General features: G+C 35.7%; 1 protein-coding gene across 1 annotated transcript in view; it reads right to left on the reverse strand.

Moving 5' to 3' along the window:
* Positions 1-4,251: 4,251 nt before the first annotated feature.
* Positions 4,252-27,232, reverse strand: part of shtn1 (shootin 1) — a 35,496-nt gene continuing 12,515 nt past the window's right edge. The window contains exons 4-16 of the mRNA XM_073827509.1: positions 24,653-24,747; positions 17,051-17,216; positions 15,245-15,342; positions 12,517-12,598; positions 12,033-12,127; positions 11,735-11,881; positions 9,815-9,968; positions 8,646-8,772; positions 7,599-7,684; positions 6,348-6,454; positions 5,743-5,787; positions 4,486-4,612; positions 4,252-4,394 (exon numbers count right to left, since the gene is read on the reverse strand). Of these exons, the coding sequence (XP_073683610.1) occupies positions 4,261-4,394; positions 4,486-4,612; positions 5,743-5,787; positions 6,348-6,454; positions 7,599-7,684; positions 8,646-8,772; positions 9,815-9,968; positions 11,735-11,881; positions 12,033-12,127; positions 12,517-12,598; positions 15,245-15,342; positions 17,051-17,216; positions 24,653-24,747 (1,463 nt within the window). The 3' untranslated portion in view covers positions 4,252-4,260. The remainder of the gene's footprint in view (positions 4,395-4,485; positions 4,613-5,742; positions 5,788-6,347; positions 6,455-7,598; positions 7,685-8,645; positions 8,773-9,814; positions 9,969-11,734; positions 11,882-12,032; positions 12,128-12,516; positions 12,599-15,244; positions 15,343-17,050; positions 17,217-24,652; positions 24,748-27,232) is intronic.

The following is a 27,232-nucleotide window of genomic DNA, read 5'->3' on the forward strand; positions in this document are numbered from 1 at the left end:
CAATGTAAAAGTCTGTAATGTCAATTTAATTTAATGCATCCTTGATAAATAAAAATAGTATTTTCTTGTAAAATATTTTTACTATTTAATATAACTGCTTTCTATTCAAATATATTAATCAAAAAATGCAGCCTTCATGTGCATTACAAATCTTACCTTACAGTTTTTGAAGGGCATTAAAACATCATTATCAGGTATTTTATATAGTAGATTTCATGTTATTAAAAAAAAGTAGTAATCATGATTTGACTGTATGAACATTTTGAACTTCGCGTTTCAAGTTGAAAAGAAATGTCATGAACCTTTCGAAAATTTCTCCTTCGATTGACGCTTCAATTGAAAAAGGATCTGTGTTGTCTTTGCAGAAAAGCAGGTATGTGCTCAGCTCCAGAAAAAAGGTTCAGAAACGTATTTGCTGTATAACAACACTCACCCACCTCTGACCTCCTTTAATGAAGCATTTAGAGTGTCACAAAGATCAACCTCCTCTTACAATGTCTCTTCAGGGCTGCCATAAATGAAACCGCCTCAGGCCCGTGGCTATACATTCTTTCAAAATGCTTCACTTTAGTCACCCATTTAAACTAAACTGCTTTATATATTCCATTCAATAGTGTGATATTGTCATGTTGGCATGTCAACAATTTGAAAAAGAATAACACATTTCATTACATCTTGGTCAATACGTGTATAAATAGCGTCAATGCATTGTCTGTTATTTTAAAAACTTGTCTCGGGAATAATAGTCTCGTGTGATTGACGACCCCAAATTGCTTCTCTTCTTTACTGTCGGTAAAAACGCCAATTCTCTATGAGATAGACCAGTGCTGAAATACCTGAAAAAAATCCCCAGGTTCATGAAACAGTAAAAAGACTGTTAAAGAAGGATAAGTTCACACCAGTGCCTTGTAATTACCAAGAGGGACGTTACAAGGTTAATACTAGTCTAGCCAAAGCCATTTAAGAACACACTAGGTTGGCACATGTTCAAGGCTAGTCACCAACGCCCCTCTGGAAACGTTTATCACACAGACAAAGCAAGTGTCAATAACTTTGTTCAGTGAGGACGGTCCAGCTAAAGTATAAGATTGTGGGACGGACGGGATTTTGTTTCACTACCATTAAACACTCACAGACATTCAAAGTCCCTCGAATTCAAAGCAAAGAAAAAAAAACGTGACTTTTAACATTTTTAACGTTATTTTTTAGGGCTGATGAGACATGAAGTTCTCAGTACTTTTCATTTAAAGGATTAGGCATGAATAAAAATGTTCTGATAATTTACGTCCAAATCATCCAAGATGTTCATGTCTTTTTTTAATGCATTGTTAAAAAGAAATGAAAGTTTCTGAGGAAAACATTTCAGGATTTTTCTCCATATAGTGAACTTCAATGGATTGAAGGTCCAAATTGCAGTTTCAATGCAGCCTTAAGGGCTCAGCCAGCAAACAAATACCTATAAAATGTATATACTTTTAAACCACAAATGGAAGTTATTTTGGAAGTGAACTAATCCTTTATGTAACTTTTCCTTTTTCCACAATTTTACAAAAGAAATGAAAACAGGCTCAAACTGTTGATACGCTGTAATAGTATAAAGTATAATAGTATAAAGCTAAGTTTATCCCAAAGTGTGCTCATATTTGCTATCTTAACATTGCTGAAATCACTATAATTTTGAAAACTCTTGCAATTACTTCTTTCATACTGACAGTTTCTTGTAATAAGCTTGTATACTACAGTTCTAAAACAAAACATTCTTTTTCATTCTGTTAAAAAAAAACATAAAAAAATTCAAATTTTGTTGCTCAATAAATATTTTGGTGCTCAATAAATATATTTTTTATTTTTTTATTATTGAAAATGGTTGTGCTCCTCAATGTAGTGGATTGTTTTTGATAAATAGAAAATGCAAAACATTTAAATTAAATATACAAATGTAAAAGTCTGTAATGTCAATTTAATTTAATGCATCCTTGATAAATAAAAATAGTATTTTCTTGTAAAATATTTTTACTATTTAATATAACTGCTTTCTATTTAAATATATTTTAAAATGTAATTTATTCGTGATCAAAGCTAAAATTTCAGTATCATTACTCCAGAATTTAGTGTCACATGATCCTTTAGAAATCATTCTAATATGCTGATTTGCTGTTCAATAAACATTTATTATTACTACTATTATCAATATTTGAAACAGTTGAGTGAATTTTTTTCAGGATTCTCATTTATGTGAAATAAAAAGCTTTTGTAACATTATACACTATACCATTCAAAAGCTTGGAGTCAGTATCTTTTTTTGGGGGGAAAGAAATTATAGAAATTAATACTTTTATTTAGCAAGGATGCTTTAAATTGATATATAATAATTTATAATGTCACGAAAGATTTCTATTTCAGATAAATGCTGAACTTTCTGTTCATCAAAGAAACCAGATAAAATTCTACTAGGCTGTTTTTAAAGGATAACTATTGCCAAAATGCAACCTGGGCTGTTTTTTTTTACTGTAAACAAGACAAACATATATCTAAAAGCATAATTACGACAAACGAGCTGTTTTTGAGATTGACCGTGATTTCGTTTTGTGGTCAATGGCCGGTGAACGGGAGTACTAAGGGCATAACTTTGAGCGTATCAAAATCGATATTTTTACAACACTAAGAAGGCTCGACACACCATGAAACTTTGCTCGAAGTATCGCCTGGGTCTCTACACATGAACTCGAGCATTGAGAACATTGTTTGTGTACACAGAGTTTACTAAAAATAACGTTTTTGAACAACTCACTTTCACTGTTTGGGTTTCCGCTCGCAGCCATCTTGCCAGTCAAGAAGTGTCGATCTCCGAATGCGAAGGAATGGACTCCATTGGACGAAATATTAGGCTTATATAAGGCTGTTTTTACAACTAGAAGGTTAATATTGTTTTTCACTTGCGACAAAACAACGAATTAGCCGTGCATTTATATGGAAATATGCTTTAGGAGCTATCCATCCTCGCAATCGGAGATCGACACCTCTTGACTGGCAAGACGGCCGCGAACAGTGAAAGTGAGTTGTTCAAAAACTTTCTTTTTAGTAAACTCTGTGTACACAAACAATGTTCTCAATGCCGGAGTTCATGTGTAGAGACCCAGGCGATACTTCGAGCAAAGTTTCATGGTGTGTCGAGCCTTCTTAGTGTTGTAAAAATATCGATTTTGATGCGCTCAAATTTATGCCCCTAGTTTTCCCATTCACCGGCCATTGACCACAAAACGAAATCACGGTCAATCCCAAAAACGGCACGTTTGTCGTAATTATGCTTTTAGATACAAGTTTGTCTCGTTTACAGGAAAAAAAAAACAGCCCAGGTTGCATTTTGGCAATAGTTATCCTTTAACATACTAATAAATGTTTTTGTGCACCAAATCAGAATATTAGAATGATTCCTGGAGGATCATGTGACTGGAATAATGATGCTAAAAATTCAGCTTTTAAATCACAAAAATGAATTATATTTACTATATTCAAATAGAAACCAGTCATTTTAAATAGTAAAAATATTTCTAGACGTTACTGTTTTTGCTGTATTTTGGATAAAATAAACGCAGGCTTGTTGAGCAGAAGAGACTTCTTTAAAAAAAAAATATTAAAAATCATACCGTTCAAAAACTTTTGACTGGTAGTGTACATAACATAAAATATATTTTGTTATGGTAATAAAAATTGAATTTGGACACTCTTTGAACCAAACAAAAGAAAAAAAAAACTAAACAATTGTGAGTAAATGGTTTGACCCATTCAATAAATAAATAAATAAATAAGCAAGAGCAAATTCACCTCATTCTTTAATATGTAAGTAAGCCTATGAGCGAGACGTCCAGTTCATTAGTTGCAAAAGGGAAATAACGAGAAGAATAACAACGTGCAGTAAACTGTAAAAAAATGTTTGCACTTCAAACCAGTGTGCTCATAATTAAAATAATATGGTGAGACACCAATTTGCAGTATATATATATACAGCTAAAAATAGCTGGATGCAGATGAGATTGTAAGCCTGACCCATAAAATTTACAAACGGCCACGCCCACTCTTACAGAAAAATAAGGTGGATTAAAACCCAAACATCTGCTTGGCACTATCAAGTCACATTACAGTCAAAGTTCTGCAAGTATTACATTAAAAAATATTACATAGTCACGTGTGTTTGGTTAGTTTGGATCAACTACCCTGGTGCTCGACGTAAAAGAGCAGATACTCACAACCTATGATCTCCTATGAAGGCTTGAGTTGATCGGTGGATATTGTGGTTGTTGTGTGTTGCGGTGTGTCCTTGTCTCTTGTGTTCTGGCCTGGTTCTGGCTGGGTTTGTTCAATCTGGGGCGGATCCAGGGCAGCACTGGAATTCGCTACAGGGGAAGGGTTGAAAAGTTAAACGGATGATCTGGCTCAAGAGACAGAGAAAATGTGCTGAAGTGTATGTGTGTGTTTTAGACTGACTGTTATTCTTTGCAGCCTTCAGCGCTACCCTCCGTTTCTGCAGGGCTTTCTCCAGCTCAGACTTCTGTGATGGCGATGGCGGGCGTGTCCCAGATGAGGAGGAGGGGTCGGGACGCTTGACAGAGTTCTAACAGAAAGATTCTGTTAGTATACCAACAGCTGGCTTTAAACACATTTGAATTATATTGCAATATGTTTGTTGATTTTTTTTATGTTTATACCTATATACTTACATAAATGCACATATACAGTTGAAACCAGACGTTTATATACACCTTGCAGAATCTGAATCAAATGTTAATTATTTTACCAAAATATGAGGGATCATGAAAAATGCATGTTAGTTTTATACTTAGTACTGACCTGAATAAGTTATTTCACATAAAAGACATTTACATATAGTCCACAAGAGAAAAAAATAGTTTCATTTATAAAAATGAGCCTCAAAAATGTACATACATTTGATTCTTAATACTTTGTTGTTACCTGAATGATCCACAGGCTACAGCTGTGTTTTTTTGTTTAGTGATAGTTGTTCATGAGTCCATTGTTTGTCCTGAACAGTTCAACTGCCCTACAGGTCCCACAAATTGTTTGGTTTTTAGCATTTATGTATATTTAAACTCTTTCCAACAATGACTGTATGATTTTGAGATCCATCTTTTCACTCTGAGGACAACTGAGGGACTCATGCAACTATTAATTTTTTCTTATTTTGCCTAAATATCATGTTTTTTCATTTAGCACTGCCCTTCAGAAGCTACAGAAGATACTTACTTGTTTTCCAGAATACAAAATAAGTTAAATTTACCCTGAAAAGTTTTCACCCCCTGGATTTGAATGCATGCTCCTTCCTGAAGCATCAGTGAGTGTTTGAACCTTTTGTAATAGTTGCATATGAGTCCCTCAGTTGTCCTCAGTGTGAAAAGATGGATCTTTCAAAATCAAGTAATTAATGGAAAGGGTTCAAATACACAAAAATGCTGAAAAACCCAAAAAATTGTGGGATCTAAAGGATTTTTCTGAAGTACAGCGGGTAATTGAACTGCTCAGGACAAACAAGGGACTCATAAACAACTAAATAAAAAATAACATGCATTTTGTATTATCCTCTCTTATTTTTGTAAGATAATTAACATTTTGCAGATTCTGCAAGGTGTATGTAAACGTCTGGTTTCAACTGTACATTTGAAGTGATAATATTAATAATTAATAATCAATTATAAATAAAATAAAAATAAATATAGCAATCCTAACCAGGATTCCTTGAAGTTCCTGTACAGCAGAATTGGATCCTTCTTTCTGCAAAAAAACACAGAAACAATTAAGCAGACTATGTAAGTTAGTGTTATTGTATTTAAAAAAAGGTTAATTTAGCGTGAATAATTTTGGATAAATCTCCTCAAAAAGGCTGCATTCATTTGATCAAAAAATGTTATTACAATTTGAAATAACTGTTTTGTATTTTAATAAATTTTAAGTGTAATGTATCTCTGTGATGGCAAAGCTTAATATTCAGCAGCCATTACTCCAGTCTTGTGTCACATAATCCTTCAGAAATCATTGTAATTTGTGCTGATTTGGTGCTCAAGAAACAATTTTTATAATTTTTGATGTTGAAAACAATTGTGCTGCTTAGTATTTTTGTGGAAATCACACTACTTTTTGTACATTACTCTTTAATAAACTTCAAAAGAATAGCATTTATTTGATTACTGTCACTTTTGATCAACTGAATGTGTCCTTGCTAAATAAAAGCATTTATTTCTTATTATATTTGATTAGCACCTAGCATATTAATGACATTGATTAACTAAATAAATCAGTTTTTGTGTTGGTATGAGTCTGTATGATGTGTGTACCGGTCCTGGTCTGGCTCTGTTGGTTTTCTGGGAAACACGTCGGAGTTGAACTCCTTTTTTGATTCGCTGCATCATCTCATCCACAGCTTGCTGCCTGATGTCCTTCTCTGTTAGACACACACACACAGACAGACAGACAAATGGGATTTATATTAAAACACATCTAAACAGTTCAACTCTGCTGCTTTTCATTAGAAGTCATTTTAGACATACTGACACCACTAAGCAGAACTGCAAGGGTTTGGGGTTTATTTGAGCTGGCATGCACAAATATCATAAAAAAAAATTAAAAGAAAGTTGATCTGTGTTTTTGTCTTTGTTTAGTGGCCTTGGCAATCACTTTCAGTCATTCTGTCATTAACTGTAACAAAAATGTGAATATTATCTGCTTACCAGTCTGATGTTTTTCTGATATGATAAAAATCTCTCTAAAACATTCTCTTTTGCAAAGCCATAAAATTGGCATTGCATTTCAGAGCTAGAATATGGTCCAATAACAACTTTCTATTCATATGAGATCATAAAAATGCTGTTCAATATGAACAAGAACATGTGAAAGAAAACTGCAATTATTCGAAAAAGTATCTAAGCTTATACTTATTATAGGATGTGAAAGAATTTTAGTCAATCCAGTGGAAAGATCGCCATTCCTTATAAATATTCAAACCCAGTGAAAAAGAAAATCAAACACTAGTGATAAAGGAAAGGCTAAAGTTCACCAGTCAAATTCTAAAGTCTAAACAAGTCTAAACATCAATGAATAATGACCCATCCAAACTCTGTTCAAAAGTGTTTGTCCTTCAGGAAAAAGCTGCAAGTCTTGCTTTTTCTGTACCATCTTATTTTTTTTTAGTATGAGGCTCAAAGAAATGGCTAAGGATAAACTTGAACTTGACCCAGGTATTTCATTTCTACCCATTTCTGTGATGAAGAACACGTTTACTTTATGTGAAACAGTGTACATAAATTACATTCCATCTGACTGCATGCATTGCAACTTCTTAATTGACACTTAACACTGAGCAAAAAGGTCAAAATAAATGTCTGAAATCTTTCATGCGGCTCAAAGACGGAGCAGCCCTGCTAATGAAACGAAACAAAGATAAAACCTTGAACCATCAGCCGTCGCTGATTACTGTGCTTTTAAATGATCAAACTATGTAATCTTTGCATTTATTAATTTTTATAAAGCAAAACTTTAAACCGGAGCAGGCTTATAGAGTGGAAATAAAATGGGTCTTTGCTCTTTACCTGGGGTTTTCTCAGATGAGTCCTTCTCCACTAATGCAATTTCAGTGCTCACATCCTTTTTCTTACGAAGTATAGACAGTAATGAGCTAAAAACAAAAAAATAGAGAATTATAGCAAAATTAGCAGTTTCAACAAGAAAAATGTCATTAAAACTTCCCAATGAGCAAACAGCCTATTGACTGCAGTTTTCATCAGATCTTATTAATCTTTAGGTTGTGATTTCTCATTTTGATGGCTTTTATCACAAACAGACTGACAGACTAGTGTTGGGCGATATGCACAATTTTCATATCGTCCTATCGTCAGCCTGTGAGATTGCAGATACACCATACTGTCGTGCTAATTTATTTAATGACATGTAAATATGTCAATAAGTAATAAATTCCTTATTCGTTTTGTAAGGGTAGTGCATGTGACTAAGTTGTGCGTGTACAGAGTGCTGACGGTAGTTGTGTTGGATAGGTTTAAGTTTACTTTCGGTTTCATTCTCTGCTGTCTTCAGGGAGCGGTAAATGTGCGTGCGTGAATGTAAATCTTTCTTTACCTGTCATACTGTAATAATGTTACCGCTGTATGTCTGATCTTTGTCATCAGTTCATGTTGTAGTTCAGTTCATATTGATTGTGGAGAAATGGTGCCCGTGTAATTCACGTGCATATGTTTAGCGCCATTTTATCGCATCGTAATTCTAGTTAACGCATACAGTTACTGAGGTGAATGTTTATGTTTACTATACAGACAGATTCTCATATATCGTATTTAATTAAGCCTAAACCACTGTCTACACTTAATCTATGTACACTGTATGATGAATAAATCTCTTACCCATTTTCACTGCACGTTTATACCACGGCAAGTTTCTGAGGCATCCTAGAACCGACTCTCTGCGCTGCATCGCTAAAGTTAGGTGCCTTTTTTACGCATAATAATAATAATAATAATAATCGTCTTACTATCGTCAAAGGCATCAGCAACAGGCGATATCTTTGACTATCGTCGATACACGATACTATCGTCTATCGGCACAACCCTATGACAGACACTCACCTGAGTGGGTTGCTTGAGGGGGCAAGGGGTGGAGGTGGAGGAGGTGGGGGCGGGGGTGGAGGCGGTGGTCCTGGGGCAGCTGGTGGTGGGTTGGAGACCTGCTGGAGCTTCTTTTTCAGTTCCTCCACTGCAAAACAGACAGAGATACAAACACTAGGTTATTTAGAGTGATTTTTTATACAACAAAAATGTATAATGTGACAAAAATTCTCTATTTCAAATAAAAGGCTGGTAAATTAAAGGAATAGTTTACAAAAAAAAAAAATTAAAATTCTGTCAATAATTACTCACCCTCATGTTGTTCCAAACTCGTATGACCTTTGTTCATCTTCGGAACACAAGTTAAGATATTTTTGATGAAATCTGAGAGCTTTCTGAACCTGCGTAGACAGTAACACAACTGACACGTTCAAGGCTGACACGTCCAAAGGTAGTAAGGACATAATTAAAATAGTCCATGTGACATCAGTGGTTCAACTGTTATGTTTTGAATCTATTTGAATACTTTTTGTGTGCAAAGAAAACTAAAATAACAACTTCATGCAACAATTTCTTTTTTTTTTCCACATCAGTCTTGCACACAAGTAGAAATTGTTGAATAATGTTGTTATTTTTGTTTTCTTTGTGCACAAAAAGTATTCTCGTAGCTTCATAAAATTACGGTTGAACCACTGATGGACTATTTTAACGATTTTCTTACTACCTTTCTGGGCCTTGAATGTGGTAGTTGTGTTGCTGTCTATGCAGGGTCAGAAAGCTATTGAATTTCAAAAATATTTTAATTTGTGTTTCGAAGAAGGTCTTACAGGTTTAGACTGACATGAGGGTGAGTAATTAATGACAGAATTTGTATTTTTGGGTGAACTATTCCTTTAGGACAAACAACTGATTTCAACATTGATTACAGTAAAGAAAGATTTCTTGTGCACCAAGTCAGCATATTATAATGATCTCTGAAGGTTCATGTGACACTGAAGACTGAAGTAATGGCGGCTGAAAATTCAGCTTTGCATCACAGGAATAAATTACGTTTTATATACCAAATATACCAAAATAGAAATCCGTTATTTTAAATTCAAATATTATTTCACAATACTATTGTTTTTACTGCATTTTTGATCAAATAAATGCAGACTTGGTGAGCATAAAACTGACTCCAGACGTGTTACCTGTGAATCTGAGGTCTTTGGCTTCAGTTTCAGCTTTAGTATGTTTGTGCTGCCAATCTTTTCTCTCCTCTTCCAGCAATTCATTCTGTCTCTGTAATGCTGTCATTTGCTTCTTTAGTTCACTACTGTGTATCTGCTCTTCAAGAGCCTTCACCTAGAGTCCACAAACATACATAGCACAACAATCAACGACAAAAACATAAGTGTAAAAATGGCATGTGATCTTTGAACTTTAAGGTTTAGTTCCTTACAAAATAAAAAAAAAACTGTTTTGTCATCAAATAAAATGGTGACCAAGTCCCCATCCACTTTCACAATAAAGAAAATAGCAGCTTGCACACTGGACCAGTCCATTTTTACTGTCATTGAGACACTATTATATTTTTTTTATTTTAGATTATGTTTGGATATATTTTTTTAGCTGTTTACTGTTTGTTGTCAATTTTTCCAGATAGTTTTTATTTATTTTATCTTAGTTTTAATTTTGTTTTGAACTTGTTGAAATAAAATAAGTTAATGGTGACACATCATTAAAATTTGACTTTTTCCATGTTTAAGTGCTATAATCAGGTCCCCACTCCCCAGTGCATCCATCAACCCAGAAAACGTGAAAAAGGTCAAACCAGTAACTTTGTTTTGATAAGCCTTTGTCTGCAAGCATGTGAAAAACCAGCACATCAGATTTTGTTTACCCATGATGTAGGAAAAGGATTTTATTATAATATTACTGCCCCTTTATCTGCATGTTTCCACCCACAGTGCCATCATTTTGAGACATAATTATTTAAGTTAATTATTAAGTTAATTTATTCATTTAATTACTGTATATTACACTGCTGTCACACAGATCTAATACACATTAATTTTTTTTCCCAGTTGTTTAACTTCACCAAAATAACTGACAGTTTTTTTAATTTCTGTGCATTTTTAACATAAACTTGTGTGTATTTAACAGTTTAAATGCAATAAGACATGAAAGAGAACTCAGTTTAGTACTCACGTGCCACGTGACAGCCACTTTCTGTAAGCGTGTGCTTTGGATGTGTGCGTTCAGAAAACCCTATATCACAATTTTTATCTGATATGCTTAAAAACGCATGATCTCAGCGCGATAGACATGATAATCAAAACCAAACAGATGTTTTTTAGCAGAGTATCTGAGGTACGAGCTGTAAAGGCACAACCCTGTTCTGGAAAAGGGGTGGGGAGCAGTAGCTCATTTGCATTTAAAGAGACATGAAGGAAAACTGCATGTTTCTGCTTCCACTCAAAGTAGGCATTTTCAATGTGCAGACACATTCTGGAGAAACCTGAGACTTATATTACATATTGTTAAAAAGGGGCATAACCAGTCTCCTTTAAAGGTTATTATTTTTATATTTAATATTATTTCAGTTGAAGTTTATTTTCTTTCAAGTAACAGATTGTTTTTGTTGTAGTTTCAGATATAATATTACTGCACTCTTTCCATAAAAGAGAAAATGTCTCGCCTTTCCATTGAGATGACATCAGGGTGACAAAATGATGACTTTTTTGGGTGAACCATCCCTTTAAGGCAGTACAACACAGTACTTCCATCACTCACAGCCTCATTATTGCTCCTGTCATATTAAATATGTCATATACTCTGACTAAAATCTATAGTGGTGTCAGACAAATCCCACGAAGTGAGTCATGTTGACTCCAGCTTTCCCCCTGATTCTTTAATGATTGTTTAAATGCAGAATACGGCTCTTTTTCTCCTTTTAGAAAGGCAAGTAGTAAACTGCATGTGTGTGGGTGTTTTGGTGTGACACTGGAAGGGGTTGATAAGGTTGATTTGATTGGTTCGTCTGTTATTATTTTAATGACGTTCGGTCAGCACCCTCTCAGGATATTGTGACCTGAAGGACATTGTGGGGATTAATGTGTGTGTATTACCTGCTGTTGATGCTCCAGCCTCTGTGTCTCTAAAGTGTGTGTCAGTGTGTTGATTTCTGCCAGAGCTTTCTGCAAAGCTTCCGTTGGGGACACACTCTGGATCAACATCTGACTTTGCCTTTTCAGCTTCTTCTGCTCCACTAGCATCTTCATTTACCCACAGTGAGACAGAGAGATAAACACATTCACACACTCGGTAATTACCATATTTCAGGAATCCATAAACATTCAGAGTTCCTAGAATGTTTTATAAATTTCAGTAAAGTAATTACGAAATTAATTAAAACCGAGCTTTCACCTCATGTGCAAACTTTTCAGCTTCAGAACGCAGGTCCCTCTCAAGGTTAAGATCCTCCTGCAAGGCCTCAAACTCGTCTAGAGCATACTGAGAAACTACACACACAAACAGATTCTTTAAATTCCTATTAAAATTATGATGTCCACTACAGGGCATAGACATTTAAAAGGCATTTGGGGTGCTTATTTCTACAGTGGTATAGTGCAAACAATCAAAGTATCTGTGAAAAATGATGCATTCAGTTTTTTGTGATATTTGCATGATCTGTTATGAAGTTATAATCAAGCATAAGGTGTGAGAAATCACTCATATTTGCATAAAAATACAGTATGACATTGATATTGTAATAATGATACAAGAAACACAGTATAGGCTTTGAATCAAGCAATGAAGACATACCAAATTGGAAAGCAGTAGAGAGAGGGAGAGAGAGAGAGCGAGGTTGATGTAAAGGGATACAGTAGAGAACAGGAGCACAACTGACCTCTCTTGTATTTTCCCAAGAGCTTCTTTTGTTGAAATGTTTCAGCTATTAAAACAGTATTATCATGTTTCTCTTTCAGGAGCTTAGGAAGAAAGGGAGAGGAAGGGTTTCATTTATTTGGGTATTAAACTGGTTCATCTGAAACACTGAACAACATGATGCAAAGACAGCCCTCTCTTTTATTCTGAGTGAAAGGCACTGTGAAACATGGCAAGGCAATAGGGAGGTGGATGAAAACAGTTTTGTTCTGTCATGATTTTAGCTTTCCTTTAAAAAAGAAAGAAATTTAAGTGTATATTGAAGGCCTTTTTTAAAAAGATGCACAGTAGATCTTTTGGTAACACTTTGCAATAAAGTGTCATCTGGTCACATTAAATGTCTTAATGCACAAACAATGAACTATACATTTATTACACTATTTTAGGGCTGCAACAACTAATCGATAAAATCGATTATTATCGATAATGAAATTCGGCAACAACGAATCGCATTATCGATTAATCGGGTCTGCCCACAGTGCATTTGCAACTTCAGAGAATCACGCCAAACTACAGCACTGAATGACACATTTCTATAGACAAAATGCATCTAAAAATAGTGGAGGAAACAGACTGAGATGCTGCAGGAGAGTTACATGATCCAAGCTGCCCAAAACATGAGAATTCCTTATTTTAAAGGAACACTCCACTTTTTTTGGAAATAGGCTCATTCTCCAACTCCCCCCGAGTTAATAAGTTAATTTTTACCGTTTTGAAACCCATTCAGCCGTTCTCCTGTTCTGGCGATATCACTTTTAGCATAGCTTAGCATAGATCATTGAATCCTATTAGACCAATAGCATCACGTTCAAAAATGACCAACGAGTTTCCATATTTGTTGTATTTAAAACTTGACTCTTCTGTAGTTATATCGTGTACTAAGACCGGTGGAAATGCAAAGCTGCGAGTTTCTAGGCTGATAAGATTAGGAACTACACTTCCATTCCAGAGTAATAGTCAAGGAAGTTTGCTGCCGCAATATGGCCGAAGCAGGCGGAGTATTATCAGAAATGAGTTCCCAGCTAGTTTAGCATTTGCACATGTGCTGCGTGGTATTACTGCTCCTGCTTCAGCCATATTACAGAAGCAAACTTCCTTGACTATTACGCCGGAATGGAAGTATAGTTCCTAATCTTATCAGCCTAGAAACTCGCAGCTTTGCATTTCCATCGGTCTTAGTACACGATATAACTACAGAAGAGTCAAGTTTTAAATACAACAAATATGGAAACTCGTTCGTCATTTTTGAACGCGTCGTTTGCATCCTCAGCATGAAAACTTTCAGTTTACGGTCATATCCTTATCTGTAAATGTCACAAATTCACACAAGCATTTCCATTTATGCATAAAAGTCCATCCTGACAGTCTGTGTTAAGTTTAAATCTTTACTGAATGAGCGTGTCAGACTGGAACACAGACAGGGAGAAAATTAATACTCAGCGCAAAAACATTCATTGTGCTGAAACATCTGTCATTGAATGTTAAATTTATATTTAAAATACAATATGTAGTGCACATGTGTGTATATATATATATATATATATAAATAAATGAGGCTCAAACATTATTAAACGTGCTAGCCTTCTCAAGTCATCACGATTTAAATTCAAATCCTTAGATATAAAAAACTTAAAGCATATCACAATATTAGTTTATTTGTTTAACCAAGATAAATGTGTGCTAGGCGCATTTCCAATCGTTTGTGCGGAGAGTGAAAGCTTTGCAGGACATGGAGGTGTCAGCGCCATGTGAAACTTCATTTTTGCTCATAAAGGTAAGAGTAACAAATTGACTTTAAATTATTACTTCACTACTATAAAAGGAAATAATTCAAATCGAAAACAAAAATCTTTTATTAGCTATAGGTCTAATCCATAAAGATGCATTTAGGCATTAAAAGCGCGTCCAGTGAGCAGATGGCGAGTCAGGATTGTCAACTTCATCTTTGTGACACTGACTCAGAAAATACTAGTTTATTAATAAAAAATTTTGAATATCTCTTTACATTTTCCCTGGCTTTATGGCCAGCTTAAGCTTACTGCGTGCATTTGAACGCGGAACTCTGCTGAAGGCACTTGCGCTCGCTACTGCTGCTGTTGGCGGGACACTAAACACCGCCATGGCAGAATAAATAGCAGAAACACTGTATTTTGTGCTTGTTATAATGTTTTTCTTCAGATATTTGTCTGTTCTTTTTATTACAACAGGTGGTCTAATAAACTGGTAAGCACTGTGTTCTTATAGCATTCCGAATGTGGAATTGTGTGATTTTGACAAAAAAAATAAAAAAAAATAAAATTGGAATTTTTAAGCCAACTAATCGATTAATCGAAAAAATTATCGGCCAACTAACTGATAATCAAAATCAGCCCTACACTATTCATTAATCTTTGTTAATGTTAGTTAATAAAAAACTGTCATTCATTGTTTGTTACTTCACAGTGCTGTTAGTTTTAAGTACTGTTAACAAATGCAACTTATGATATTAATAATGTATTAATAAATGCTGAAACTAACATTAACTAAGATTAATAAATTCTGTAGAAGTATAGATCATTCTTAATTCCTGTTAACTAATGTAGTTGACTTATTAACTAATGAACCTTATTGTAAAGTGTTACTGTTCTTTCTTAAAGATGTGTGGTAAGTTAATGCAGAAAAACCCAAGATTGAATGGCTTTCTCACATACTTCCTGTCTAGTTTGGCAGAGCTGCTCTCTTGTTGTCTCCAGATCGACTGCAATCTGCTTCTTCTCACCCAGGATCACCTCTAGTTTATCCCTCAGCTCTACCACAAAAAAAAAAAAAAACAAGAAACGCATTAATGAAAAACAACAGTACAGAATAGCCTAAATTATCAAGTGTGTCGTAACCAAACATCATGAAATTAGAACTGTACCGGAAGGAAAAATTATTAGTCACAAATGACACATTTTTAGTCTGTTCCTCACAAAAAGCTATTGTGTGTAAGACTCTTAATAAAAAAACATGTGTTTGTATTTTTTGATGTCCTTTTCAGTGCTTGAAAGCCTTAAAAAGTCTTTTGAAGGCCTGTGATCACTTACAACTGTTGTTTCAATATAAAAATCTTTCAAAGAAATTGCATTTAATATTTAAAACACATAAATAAATGAATTAATGAATAAAGTCTGGTCAACTGTTCTTATATGTAAACCTGGACCACAAAACCAGTCATAAGGGAAATCTGGAATCTGAGGGTACAAAAAAATCTAAATATTGAGAAAATCACCTTTAAAGTTGTCCAAATGAAGTTCTTAGCCAGACATATTACTAAACAAAAATTACATTTTGATATATTTATGGTAGGAAATTTACAAAATATCTTCATAAAACATGATCTTTACTTAATAACCTAATGATTTTTGGCATAAAAGAAAAATGGATAATTTTGACCCATTTAATGTATTGATGGCTATTGCTACAAATATACCCATGCTACTTAAAGGTGTAGTTCACTTTTAGAACAAAAATTTACTTCTGTGGTGCCCCCGAGTTTGAACTTCCAAAATGCAGCTTGAAAAGGCTCTAAACTATCACAGCCGAGGAAAGAAAGGTCTTATCTAGCGAAACAATCAGTTATTGTCTAAAAATAATTACAATTTATATACTTTTTAACCTCAAATGCTTGTCTTGTCTAGCTCTGTGTGCACTCTGTGTAGAGATTAAAAAGTATATAAATTGTAAATGTTTTTAGAAAATAACCGATTGTTTCGCTAGATAAGACCCTTCTTCCTCGGCTGGGATTATTTAGAGCCCTTTAAAGCTGCATTTAAACTGCATTTTGGAAGTTCAAACGCGGGGGCACCATAGAAGTCCATTATATGGAGAGAAATCCTGAAATGTTTTCCTCAAAAAACATAATTTCATTACGACTGAAGAAAGAAAGACATGAACACCTTGGATGACAAGGGAGTGAGTACATTATCTGTAAATTTTTGTTCTGAAAGCGAACTATTCCTTTAAGACTGGTTTTGTGGTCCATGGTCACATATGTAAAAGTGTAAAGAAAGCCTGTCACTTTGAACTGTTGTTGTACATTAAAGTATAAAAATATTTCATACTTATCTAAAACAAACAGACAAATACACAAATTTATAAAAATTACAGTTTCAAAGAAAAAAACATATGGGTTTGGAATGAATTGAGAATGAGTACATAATCCCTGAATTAAAATTTTTGAATAATATATTGATCTAACAGCCTCAAAAACTAGACACTTGCTGGCAAAGGTGTCTAATTTTTGCAATACTAAATAATGACTGCTTTCACACAAGTTTGTCAGCCATTGTGTGACTAAACAGGTAATCAAGCCTAAGTTTCATGTTATGATAGGCCCCGTTAATTTAATTGAACAAAACCTACAATTCATAGAAATGATACACTTCACTTTTAAAACTAATCTGTACATGCATAAAGTATAAGGTGATAAAAATATTTTATTAAGCAATCCATTGTGGGACAGCGCACTGACCCACCTGTAATGACAATCTGACAGTGGGAGGAGCTACAGACACCTGACTCCTCCTCCTGTGGATCTTCATCGTCCTCATCATCCAGACTGATCTCAGCGACGACGTCGGCACCAAGCCGGGACATAAACAGCATACTCTTCCTCTTCAGAGAACGGTTCTGTCTGTTCAACTGAGAGAAAGATATACATTTGTGTATCTGAAAGATACTTTTATCTAAAGTGTCTTAGAGTGGATTTAATGTATACATTTGAACCCATGATCTGAGAGCTGCTGGCATCACAACAGTACCAATTGAGCTACACTATCACTGACACAAAACATGAATTTGCTTGGTCTCTTGGAGAGAAATGAAAATCCAGTGTGTACTGACAGCGTAAAAAAAGTTAATCTAGTGAGGCCAATGTCGTCACATTTATAGGAATAATCAGAGATCAAAATGACACCTGTAACACCATAAATGATATAAAACGAAGCCTGTGATTTTCTGTGTTTGCCACAGAGCGAAAAGATATGAGAAATCAAATCAGCAGCATGTAGACAGACCAGCCCACTGGAACCCCAGCAGGCGCCCATGCAATTCCCCTCAATCACACAGCCAAACACACACAGCACGAATCCTCTGAAAAGAGCAATAATCAAGGGCAAAATAATAGACATTTCATTACACGTATGCAGGAGCAGCAGCAGCAGACACTCCTGTTTTCATAAATAATTACAGCATTCTATCAGGCACAGCCACGGACCCCCTCCCTCGCCACATGCACATACCTGCGTCCGAGAAATTTTACCTTTTTGAGCATCCAATTAAAGTAATTTAAGACTGGTCATTCACACTTCAATTAGGGAGGCCACTTAATGGAAACTCAGAGAGCCAATGGGGGTGGAGGTATGTAAATTAGCCCCCGATGACATTCCGGTCAGAGAGAGAAAAAGAGCGGGAGGCAGGGATGAAATGCCCCCTCTTTAACGAGCCTTTATTAATGACAGCCAAGAGAGGACACACAGCACGTGAATCCATTTCCTGACGCCGTCTTTCCTGTTGAATGCATCTTTTAAAAACGCAATCAACAACACATAATATGGGGATAAACACGCAGACACACACGCATACACGCTCGCTCGGCGATAATCATCCGGCATTGATGAGAGCGCAGCGGTGAAATTACACAGTGGCAGAAATCAGACGTGCGTCCCGAGGTGGCCAGGCCCCTCATCTCCTCTGATCACACATCAAAACAAAATGTCATGTGTTTGGATTGCACTTTGATTTGACTGCCATCACCCGCGAACCCTCATCCATTACTGCTTTTTAATTCAAAATGTTCCAGAGTTTAAGAAATTGATTATGATTTTTTTTCCTCTTCCCTTTTTTTGTCTGCCTCAGGCTCCCTTGGCAGACAAAATTACAGCCGTCATACAAAATAAATCATACCGCTGAAATATAGAGACTATTTGAGACAATTCCGCTCGCCGTCCTCCAATCACACCTACCAAAATTTTTGGACTAATTTAAATGTAAATTTGGGATGATCCAATGCTGTAATTTTCACAACACATCCTTCACACTTTCAAAAACGAGGTGAGATTTTGTTTCCATCCTGCGGGCTGAGATGCAAATCAAGTCAAAGTCTTTCACACTTGTTTGATAAATATTTGCAAGATTAGTTCACATAAATGCAGCAAGCGATAAGGCAATATCAATATTTCATGTCTGGTTATTTATTCACTAGGTGAGTGGCCAGAAAACAAGTGGAATTATACAGGCAGCTGGTCATAATGGCAAAATAAACCTGGGAATGCACCAATATTAAAGTTCTGGCCATTAATGATATTGGCCAGTATTAAAATTGTATGCAATTTTATCAAAATAGATAAAAAATAATTGTCAAAATTATCAATTTTTCTTTCATGCCATAGAGTAAAGATCATGTTCCATTAAGATATTTTGTTAATTTATTACCGTAAATATATCAAAACTTAATTTTTGATTAGTAATATGTATATACATACATACATGTGACCCTGGACCACAAAACCAGTGATAAGTAGCACGGATATATTTGTAGAAATATCAAAAATACCATTGTATCGGTAAGTAAAGACCATGTTCCATGAAGATATGTTGTAAATTTCCTACTGTAAATATATCAAAACGTAATTTTTGTAGTAATTTTAGTAATATGCATTGCTAAAAACTTCTTTCGGACAACGTTAAAGATAATTTTTTTTTTTTTTTGCACACTCAGATTCTAGATTTTTTTAAATAGTTGCATCTCGGTCAAATATTGTCCTATCCTAACAACCATACATCAATGAAAAGATTATTTATTCAGCTTTCAGGTGATGTATAAAACAATGACCCTTATGACTGTTTTTGTGGTCTAGGGTCACAAATGTAAAAAGTGGGCATCATTAAACTAACCAATATCATCCAATACCAATAAAAAAAAAACACAGTATGGTAACTGGAGTAATGACTGCTAAAAAAAAAATTCAGCACTGTCATCACAGGAAAAAAAAAAAAAAAAATAATAATAATAATAATAATAATAATAATATTATATATATATATATATATATATATATATATATATATATATATATATATATACACATACATACATACACACACATTAAAATGGAAATCTGCTATTTTAAAGCATAATAATACTTGCTAATACTGTTGTTTTCACTGTTTTTGATCAAATAAATGCAGTCTTTGTGAGCATAATAGACTTATTTCAAAAACATAAAAAAGCACCTTTGAATGATACTGTAAAAAAAATAACTCAATGATTTTAATGCAAGAAAATTTAAGAGATCAATGCAATGCAGAGAGTTTCCTGCCTTAAAATAAAGACAGATGAGATGTTTGAGAGGAATCAGCTGTGTGTTGAAGGAGCAACTAGTGACAAACCCAACTGCATCCTCAAACAGTCATGTGTCCTGACAGATGGAAGATGAGTAAACCTGTGGAGGCCAAAACCTACAGGACTCTCCTGCTGTTATTCGCACAGACATGAGGGGCTCAGTGTGGGGGTGTTCACAGAGCGGCCAGGACAAAGGGCATCTGCACTGGTTTTCATGTGCAGTGGCCGCCGGCGAACACAGAACAAGCTGGGCTGTGCATTTAAGGATGTCAGGAAACCATTGATTGGTTAAAGCGATCTTTTATCCAACACATAATGCTGAGGCACAAAACGGCCCAGCTGCAGGTCTATTTCCTCCGTATAAATGAAATGCTCTGTGGTCTTCCTCAACCGCAGCTCTCAGAAACATCTGTGATGGCTTCACATACTTTAAGGAAAAAATGTAGCTATACCTCAAGAGAAATCTCTCAATAAATGGCAGGAATGAAATCCTGTCATCCACGCTAAATAACCATAAGCCAGCAGGGTTTTGTCACCTCAAGTACAGAAAAATAAATGTCCGTTTTCATTTGCACAGTGAAATCGCTTCTTTTTTGCACAGAGAAAGACATCAAGTGACAGCTAGCCTGCTTCTAAAATGCAGGACAACAGTGTCCTTTTTCAATCTAAAGACTATTTTCTCCTGGTCTTTATCTCTTTTATCTGTGTCTTTATTCCTTTCACTGCTACTGTTCTCTCATTTCTCTCTCTGTGTGTGGTGATCAGCGCTCATCACTGACAGACAGCAGAAGAAAGTTGATTCATCCATCAGAGAGACGGCAATGAGCTGGTAATCGTTCCCGCTAATTTGCCTCACACCTGGGCTTTTAGAGATCCATTTACCTGCTGAGCGCTCAGTGTAGATGCCACTTCACTTTTCAGACCCGACTGAGCCTGAACGGCAGAACTGAAACCCAACTAAACAATGTGCTGAGCTGGGACTGATGGCAAATTGAATACTTCTGTAATGAGCGGGTCCAGTGAGGTGGGCTGGCAGTCAACACTGAGATGCAGGTATATGGGAGGGAGATAGTCTTTAAGATTGACTCCAGCATGAACTGAATAGATTGACTGCCCATGTGGAGTACAATTGTGTGTACTTTGCTCAGGGTGGAGGAGGAGGAAATAAATGGATGGAAAGCTGGTTGGATGGATAGAGGCATGATGGATCTCAATCTATTTACCATGAAAGCATAAGCAAAAACATAGGTGTATGATTCTGGAAGTAATGTTTCTGAAAAGAGTAGAGCAGAATTGAATGAAATAGAAGAAAACATAGGATATTAGAATAGAGCAGGACAGAACACATAGTAACAAGACCAAATGAAATGGACAAGGAGAGAACAAAAAAGAAACAGAAATCAAATCAAACAATAAAAGAACAGAATCAAACGAATCAGAATAGAACAAAGGAGAATCAAATGAAATGAAACAGAAGTGAACAAGATCAAATGAATCAGAACTGCACAGTACAGAATGAAATGAAACAGAACAAAAGGGAATTAAATGAAAAGAGCAATAAACCAATATACCAATAAAAAAAACACAGTATGGTAACAAATATGTGCATTTTGAAATAGGAGAACTGGAGTAGTGACTGCTATTCAGGAAAATTCAGGAAAAAAAAAAAAAAAAATTATATATATATATATTAAAATGGAATAATAATACCTGCTAATACTGTTGTTTTCACTGTTTTTGATCAAATAAATGCAGTCTTTGTGAGCATAATAGACTTATTTCAAAAACATAAAAAAGCACCTTTGAACGATACTGTAAAAAAAAAATAACTCAATGATTTTAATGCAAGAAAACTTAAGAGATCAATGCAATGCAAAAAGAGCAAAAGAGAAACAGAGCAAACAGAGCAAAAGAGAACCAAATCACAAAAGATAACTGAATCAAATAAACAGAACAGAATCAAATGAATCAGAACACAAGAGCAGAACTGAAGAAAATCAAATCAGTCAGACCAGAACAAAGGAGAATTTAATGAAACCAGATAAAAGAACTGAATCAAATAAAGCAGAACAGTACTAAATGAATCAGAAAAAAAAATCTGAACAGAATCAAAATGAAATGGAACAAAAGAGAAGCACATGAAACAGAGCACAAGAGAATTAAATTAAACAGAATCAACCCAAACAAAAAAGAACAGAATCAAATAAATCAGAACAGAATGGGAGAGTCAAATGCAACTGAACAAAAGAGAATGAAATAAATCAGATGAGAACAAAATCAAATGAATCAGAACTGAACAAAGGACAATCAAATGGATCAGAGCGGACCAAATGAGAATCAAATGCAACATAACAAAAGAGAACTGAATGAAACAGAAAAGAACAAAAATTTAAGAATCAGATTGAAATGAAACAAATACGAATCACATGTAATAGGGCACAGGAGAATTAAATTAAAAACAAAATCAAACCAAACAAAAGAAGAATCAGAATAGAACAGTGGAGAATCAATTGAAATGTATTAGAATGTATTTGTAAATCAAATGTATTAGAACTGAACACTACAGAATCAAATGAAACAGAACAAAACAGAATCATATGAAAAAGAGCACAAGAGAAATAAATTCAACAGAACAAAATTACAATACAGAACTGAATCAAATAAACAGAATAGCATCAAATGAATCAAGAGCAGAACTGAAGAAAATCAAATGAATCAGAACAGAATGAAAGGAAATGGAACAAATATGAATCACGTGAAATAGGCAACAAGAGAATTAAATTAAAAACAGTCAATCGAAACAAAAAAAAAAACAGAATAAAATAAATCAGAATAGAACAGTGGAGAATCAAATGAAATGGAACAAAAGAAAATTGAATAAAACAAAAGAAAACAAAATCAAATGTATCAGAACTGAACCGTACAGTATCAAGTGAAACAAAACAAAAGAGATCACATGAAAAAGAGAACAAATAAAGAAATAAACTAGACAGAACCAAATCACAAAAGAGAACTGATTCGAATCATTTGAACAGAACATTATCAAATGAATTAGAACACAACAGATTAGAGCAGAACAAAAGAAAATCAAATAAATCAGAACAAAACAAAGGAGAATCAATTGAAACAGAACAAACGAGAACTGAATGGAACTGAAAAGAACAAAAATCAAATGAATCAGGACAGAACTGAACAGAATCAAATGAATCGGAACAGAACAGAGGACAGCAGAACAAAATCAAGTTAAACAAAACAGAATGAAACAAAACAAAAATGGAACCAAAGTGAAACAGAACAGAATCAAATGAAACAGAACAGAATCAAATGACTGTTCAGTTCTGATACATTTGATTAAGTTCAAAATGAATCAAAAACAGAACCAAATAGAATCAGCTGAAACAGAACAAAACAGGATCAATGAAACAAAACCGAACAGGATTAAATGAAACCAAACAGAATCAGATGAAACAGAATAGAATCAAATTACAGAACAGAATTACATGGAACAGAACAGAACCAAATGACAGAACAGAATTAAATGGAACAGAACAGAACCAAATGACAGAACAGAATTAAATGGAACAGAACAGAACCAAATGACTGTTCAGTTCTGATACATTTGATTTAGTTCAAACTGAATCAAATAAAACGGAACAGAATCAAGTGAAACAGAACAGAATCAAATGACAGAACAGAATTCAATAGAACCAAATAGAATCAACTGAACCAGAATAAAACAGAATCAAATGAAACGAACATATTCAAATGACAGAACAGAATTGAAACAAATGACAGAGAAAAATTTTATTGAACCAAACAAAATCAAATGAAACACAACAGAATCAAATTAAACAGAACAGAATCAACTGAACAAGAACAAAACAGAATCAAATGAAATAGAAAATAACTGAATTAAATGAAACCAAACAGAATCAGATGAAACAGAATAGAATCAAGTGAAACAGAACAGAATCAAATGACAAAACAGAATTAAATGGAACAGAACTGAACCAAATGACTGTTCAGTTCTGATACATTTGATTTAGTTCAAACTGAATCAAATAAACCAGAACAGAATCAAGTGAAACAGAACAGAATCAAATGACAGAACAGAATTCAATAGAACCAAATAGAACCACCTGAACCAGAACAAAACAGAATCAAATGAAACAGAACAGAATTAAATGGAACCAAACAGAATGAAACAGAAAAGAATCAAGTGAAACAGAACAGAATCAAATGAAATGACAGAACAGAATGAATTGGAACTGAACAGAATCAAATAAAACAGAACAGAATCAAGTGAAACAGAACAGAACCAAATAGCATCACCGAATTAAATAGAACCAAACAGAATCAACTGAACCAGAACAAAACAGAATCAAATGGAAAAGAACATATTCAAATGACAGAACAGAATTGAAACAAATGACAGAAAAAAATTAAATGGAACCAAACTAAATCAAATGAAACACAACAAAATCAAATTAAACAGAACAGAATCAACTGAACAAGAACAAAACAGAATGAAATGAAACCGAACAGAATTATTAATAATAAAAAAAAGAATTAAATTAAAAAAAGAACAGAATCAAATTAATCAGAACAGAACAAAAAAAAATCTAGAACATCTAGAACAACACAGAATTAAACAAAACAGAACAGAAACAGGGAGAATCAAATGAAACAGAATAAAACAAGACCAGAAGATCATAACTTTATTGTAAAATCCCACCTTTGAGGCCAAAGCTTCTACACTCTCCCTGCATGTCTTCTCGATCTCTAGATTCTCCTGAATGTTGTTCACCTCCTCGATCACCCTGTGTGACACTGGGGACAAGCAATATGTCAAATATTTTGATGTTTTCTTCAACACAAACACACTACAGTTGTCACTACAGGCAAGCACACAACTAATTTTCTGTCATGCACACACTGGAGCAGACAGCACAGTACATCATGACGTTCACAGACAAGGTCACAACATCATACAATTACTCTGTCCAGAGCACTGAAACTTAGAACAGCACTTTCTAAGAGCTCATGCTCTCCAGACTCCTTCTGAATAAGTCGACTAGGGACATACATTGTATGAAACAGCTGGAACTACACTTTATAAGGTGGACAAAACACATACTAACACAATGCTAGCAAGGATTTAACAGTGTTTGAATAGTTGAAAAGTCACAGTAGTCATTAGGGCTGGGTTTTGGCACAAATATTACGATTTGATTCTGATTCACAAGCTTTTATTTGTTATCTCAAGGAATCTTACCTTCATATGTCTCTAGGAAAAAGTATCTTAACTAAATGCTGTAAAATATACATGAGAGTTGGTACTATACAGATAAGTTGGTACTTCATTACTATAATATTGAAGAGTAAAATGGACTGATTTGTATAAAAACGTACTCTCGTAACCTCGGTTCCCTGAGATACGGGAACGAAGACACTTATCGGGAAAAAGCTCCTTTTTCTCCTGAGACTGAAGCATTTCAATAACGCAGTGTAACTGCACAGTCATTGGTTCGTGCAGTGAGTAAAAAATGAACCAATGACTCGGCAGCGGAGCTGTACGAGCCTATGGCGATGATTCGCGCCAGATCGCGCCAAAAGGGGCGGAGTAACTGGCTATATAAGCGTGTATTTCTCCATAGGATCTCAGGTACTTCGACTGAGTCGTGCAGCTAAATAGCGCGGCCAGCAACGCAGTACTCATTCCCGTATCTCAGGGAACCGAGTTTAAGAGAGTAACCGAGTACATTCCCTTTCGATACTTTCACTCGTACTGTGTCGGAGACGCTTATGGGGAACCAGTACAATCCCGCCATTGCTATGGTAGAGGAACGACTGACATGGCCCTAGCACTCAAGGACTAATACGGGCCAACTTGCTCTATCAGGATGACCTAATCAACATCTGTTCCAGGGAAATAGTACAGTTTGGAGCTCCAACAGAGGCCAAAGCGTACAGCATAATATCTAGTACTGGTAACAGTTATCCCATTATGCAAAAAAGGACCCGAGTCTGCAAGACCGGGACGTCCAGATTATAAAATCTAGCAAATGTGGACGGCGAGGCCCAGCCGGCCGCCGCACAAATTTCTGCAATGGAAACACCACTGGACCAGGCCCTGGACCAGGCCCAGGACGAGGCGATGCCTCTAGTGGAATGGGCTCTTACCCCCATGGGACATTGTAGGCCCAAGGAAGAGTAAGCCAGCATGATGGCTTCCACTATCCATTTGGATAACCTCTGTTTCGTGACCGAAGACCCTTTGGTGCGGCCACCGAAACACACAAACAGCTGTTCTGACTGTCTAAAAGAAGCAGAACGCTCTATATAACACCTCAATGCCCTAACGGGGCAGAGGGGATTAAAGTCTTGGTCTTGCTCCGAAGGGGGAAGTGCCAAGTGGGAAATAACTTGGTCTCTGAACGGCGTCGAGAGACTTTTAGGTACATAACCACATCAGCAGGGCAGTTTTCAGCGTCAGAGGACGAAGGTCAATGGGCTGAAGCGGTTCAAAGGGTTCAAAGCGGTTCACCACTGTGGGCAGGTCCCAAGAAGAAACTGTGATGGGGCGAGGAGGGTTAAGCCTTCTCGACCCCTTCAAAAAACGAATGACCAGATCGTTCTTTCCCACGGATTGACCGTCCATAAGGTCATGAAATGCCGCTATGGCCGCCACATAGACCTTGAGCGTGGAGGGAGATCGTCCCTTATCCAACAGCTCCTGAAGGAAGGAAAATATCACTGATATGTCGCATAAACTCGGATCTGCACCGTGGGTGGAACACCAGGCGGAAAAGACAGACCACTTAAGATCACAGAGCCGCCTTGTAGAGGGTGCTCTGGCTTGAGAGATAAGTGTTTAAAATGGTCTCGGGGAGACTTGTAGGCTCCCGTCGAGAGACCATACGTGCAGCGCCCACAATTCCGGTTGGGGGTGCCATAGCGTTCTGTTTGCCTGTGTTAAGAGATCTCGTCTCAGTGGAATGGGCCACGACGCTGAAGAAAGCAGCCGAGGCAGGTCTGGGAACCAATGCTGGTTCTGCCAGAATGGGGCCACCAACAGGACTTTAAGTTTCTGCTCCCTGACTTGCCTGGTGACCTGTGGTATTAGGGCAGTCGGGGGAAACGCATACAAGAGGAGATTGGGCCGCTCGTGGGTCAATGCATCCCGTTCCTTTGAAAAATAGATTGGGCAGTGAGAATTGTCTTCTGAGGCAAAAAGGTCTACTTGAGCCTTGCCAAAGACTGTCCATATTTCCTGAATCGTTTGGGGATGAAGCATCCACTCGTCTGAGGAGAC

The sequence above is a fragment of the Garra rufa genome, chromosome 21 (genome assembly GCF_049309525.1).
Source record: "Garra rufa chromosome 21, GarRuf1.0, whole genome shotgun sequence".
In the NCBI taxonomy this organism is placed as follows: Eukaryota; Metazoa; Chordata; class Actinopteri; order Cypriniformes; family Cyprinidae; genus Garra; species Garra rufa.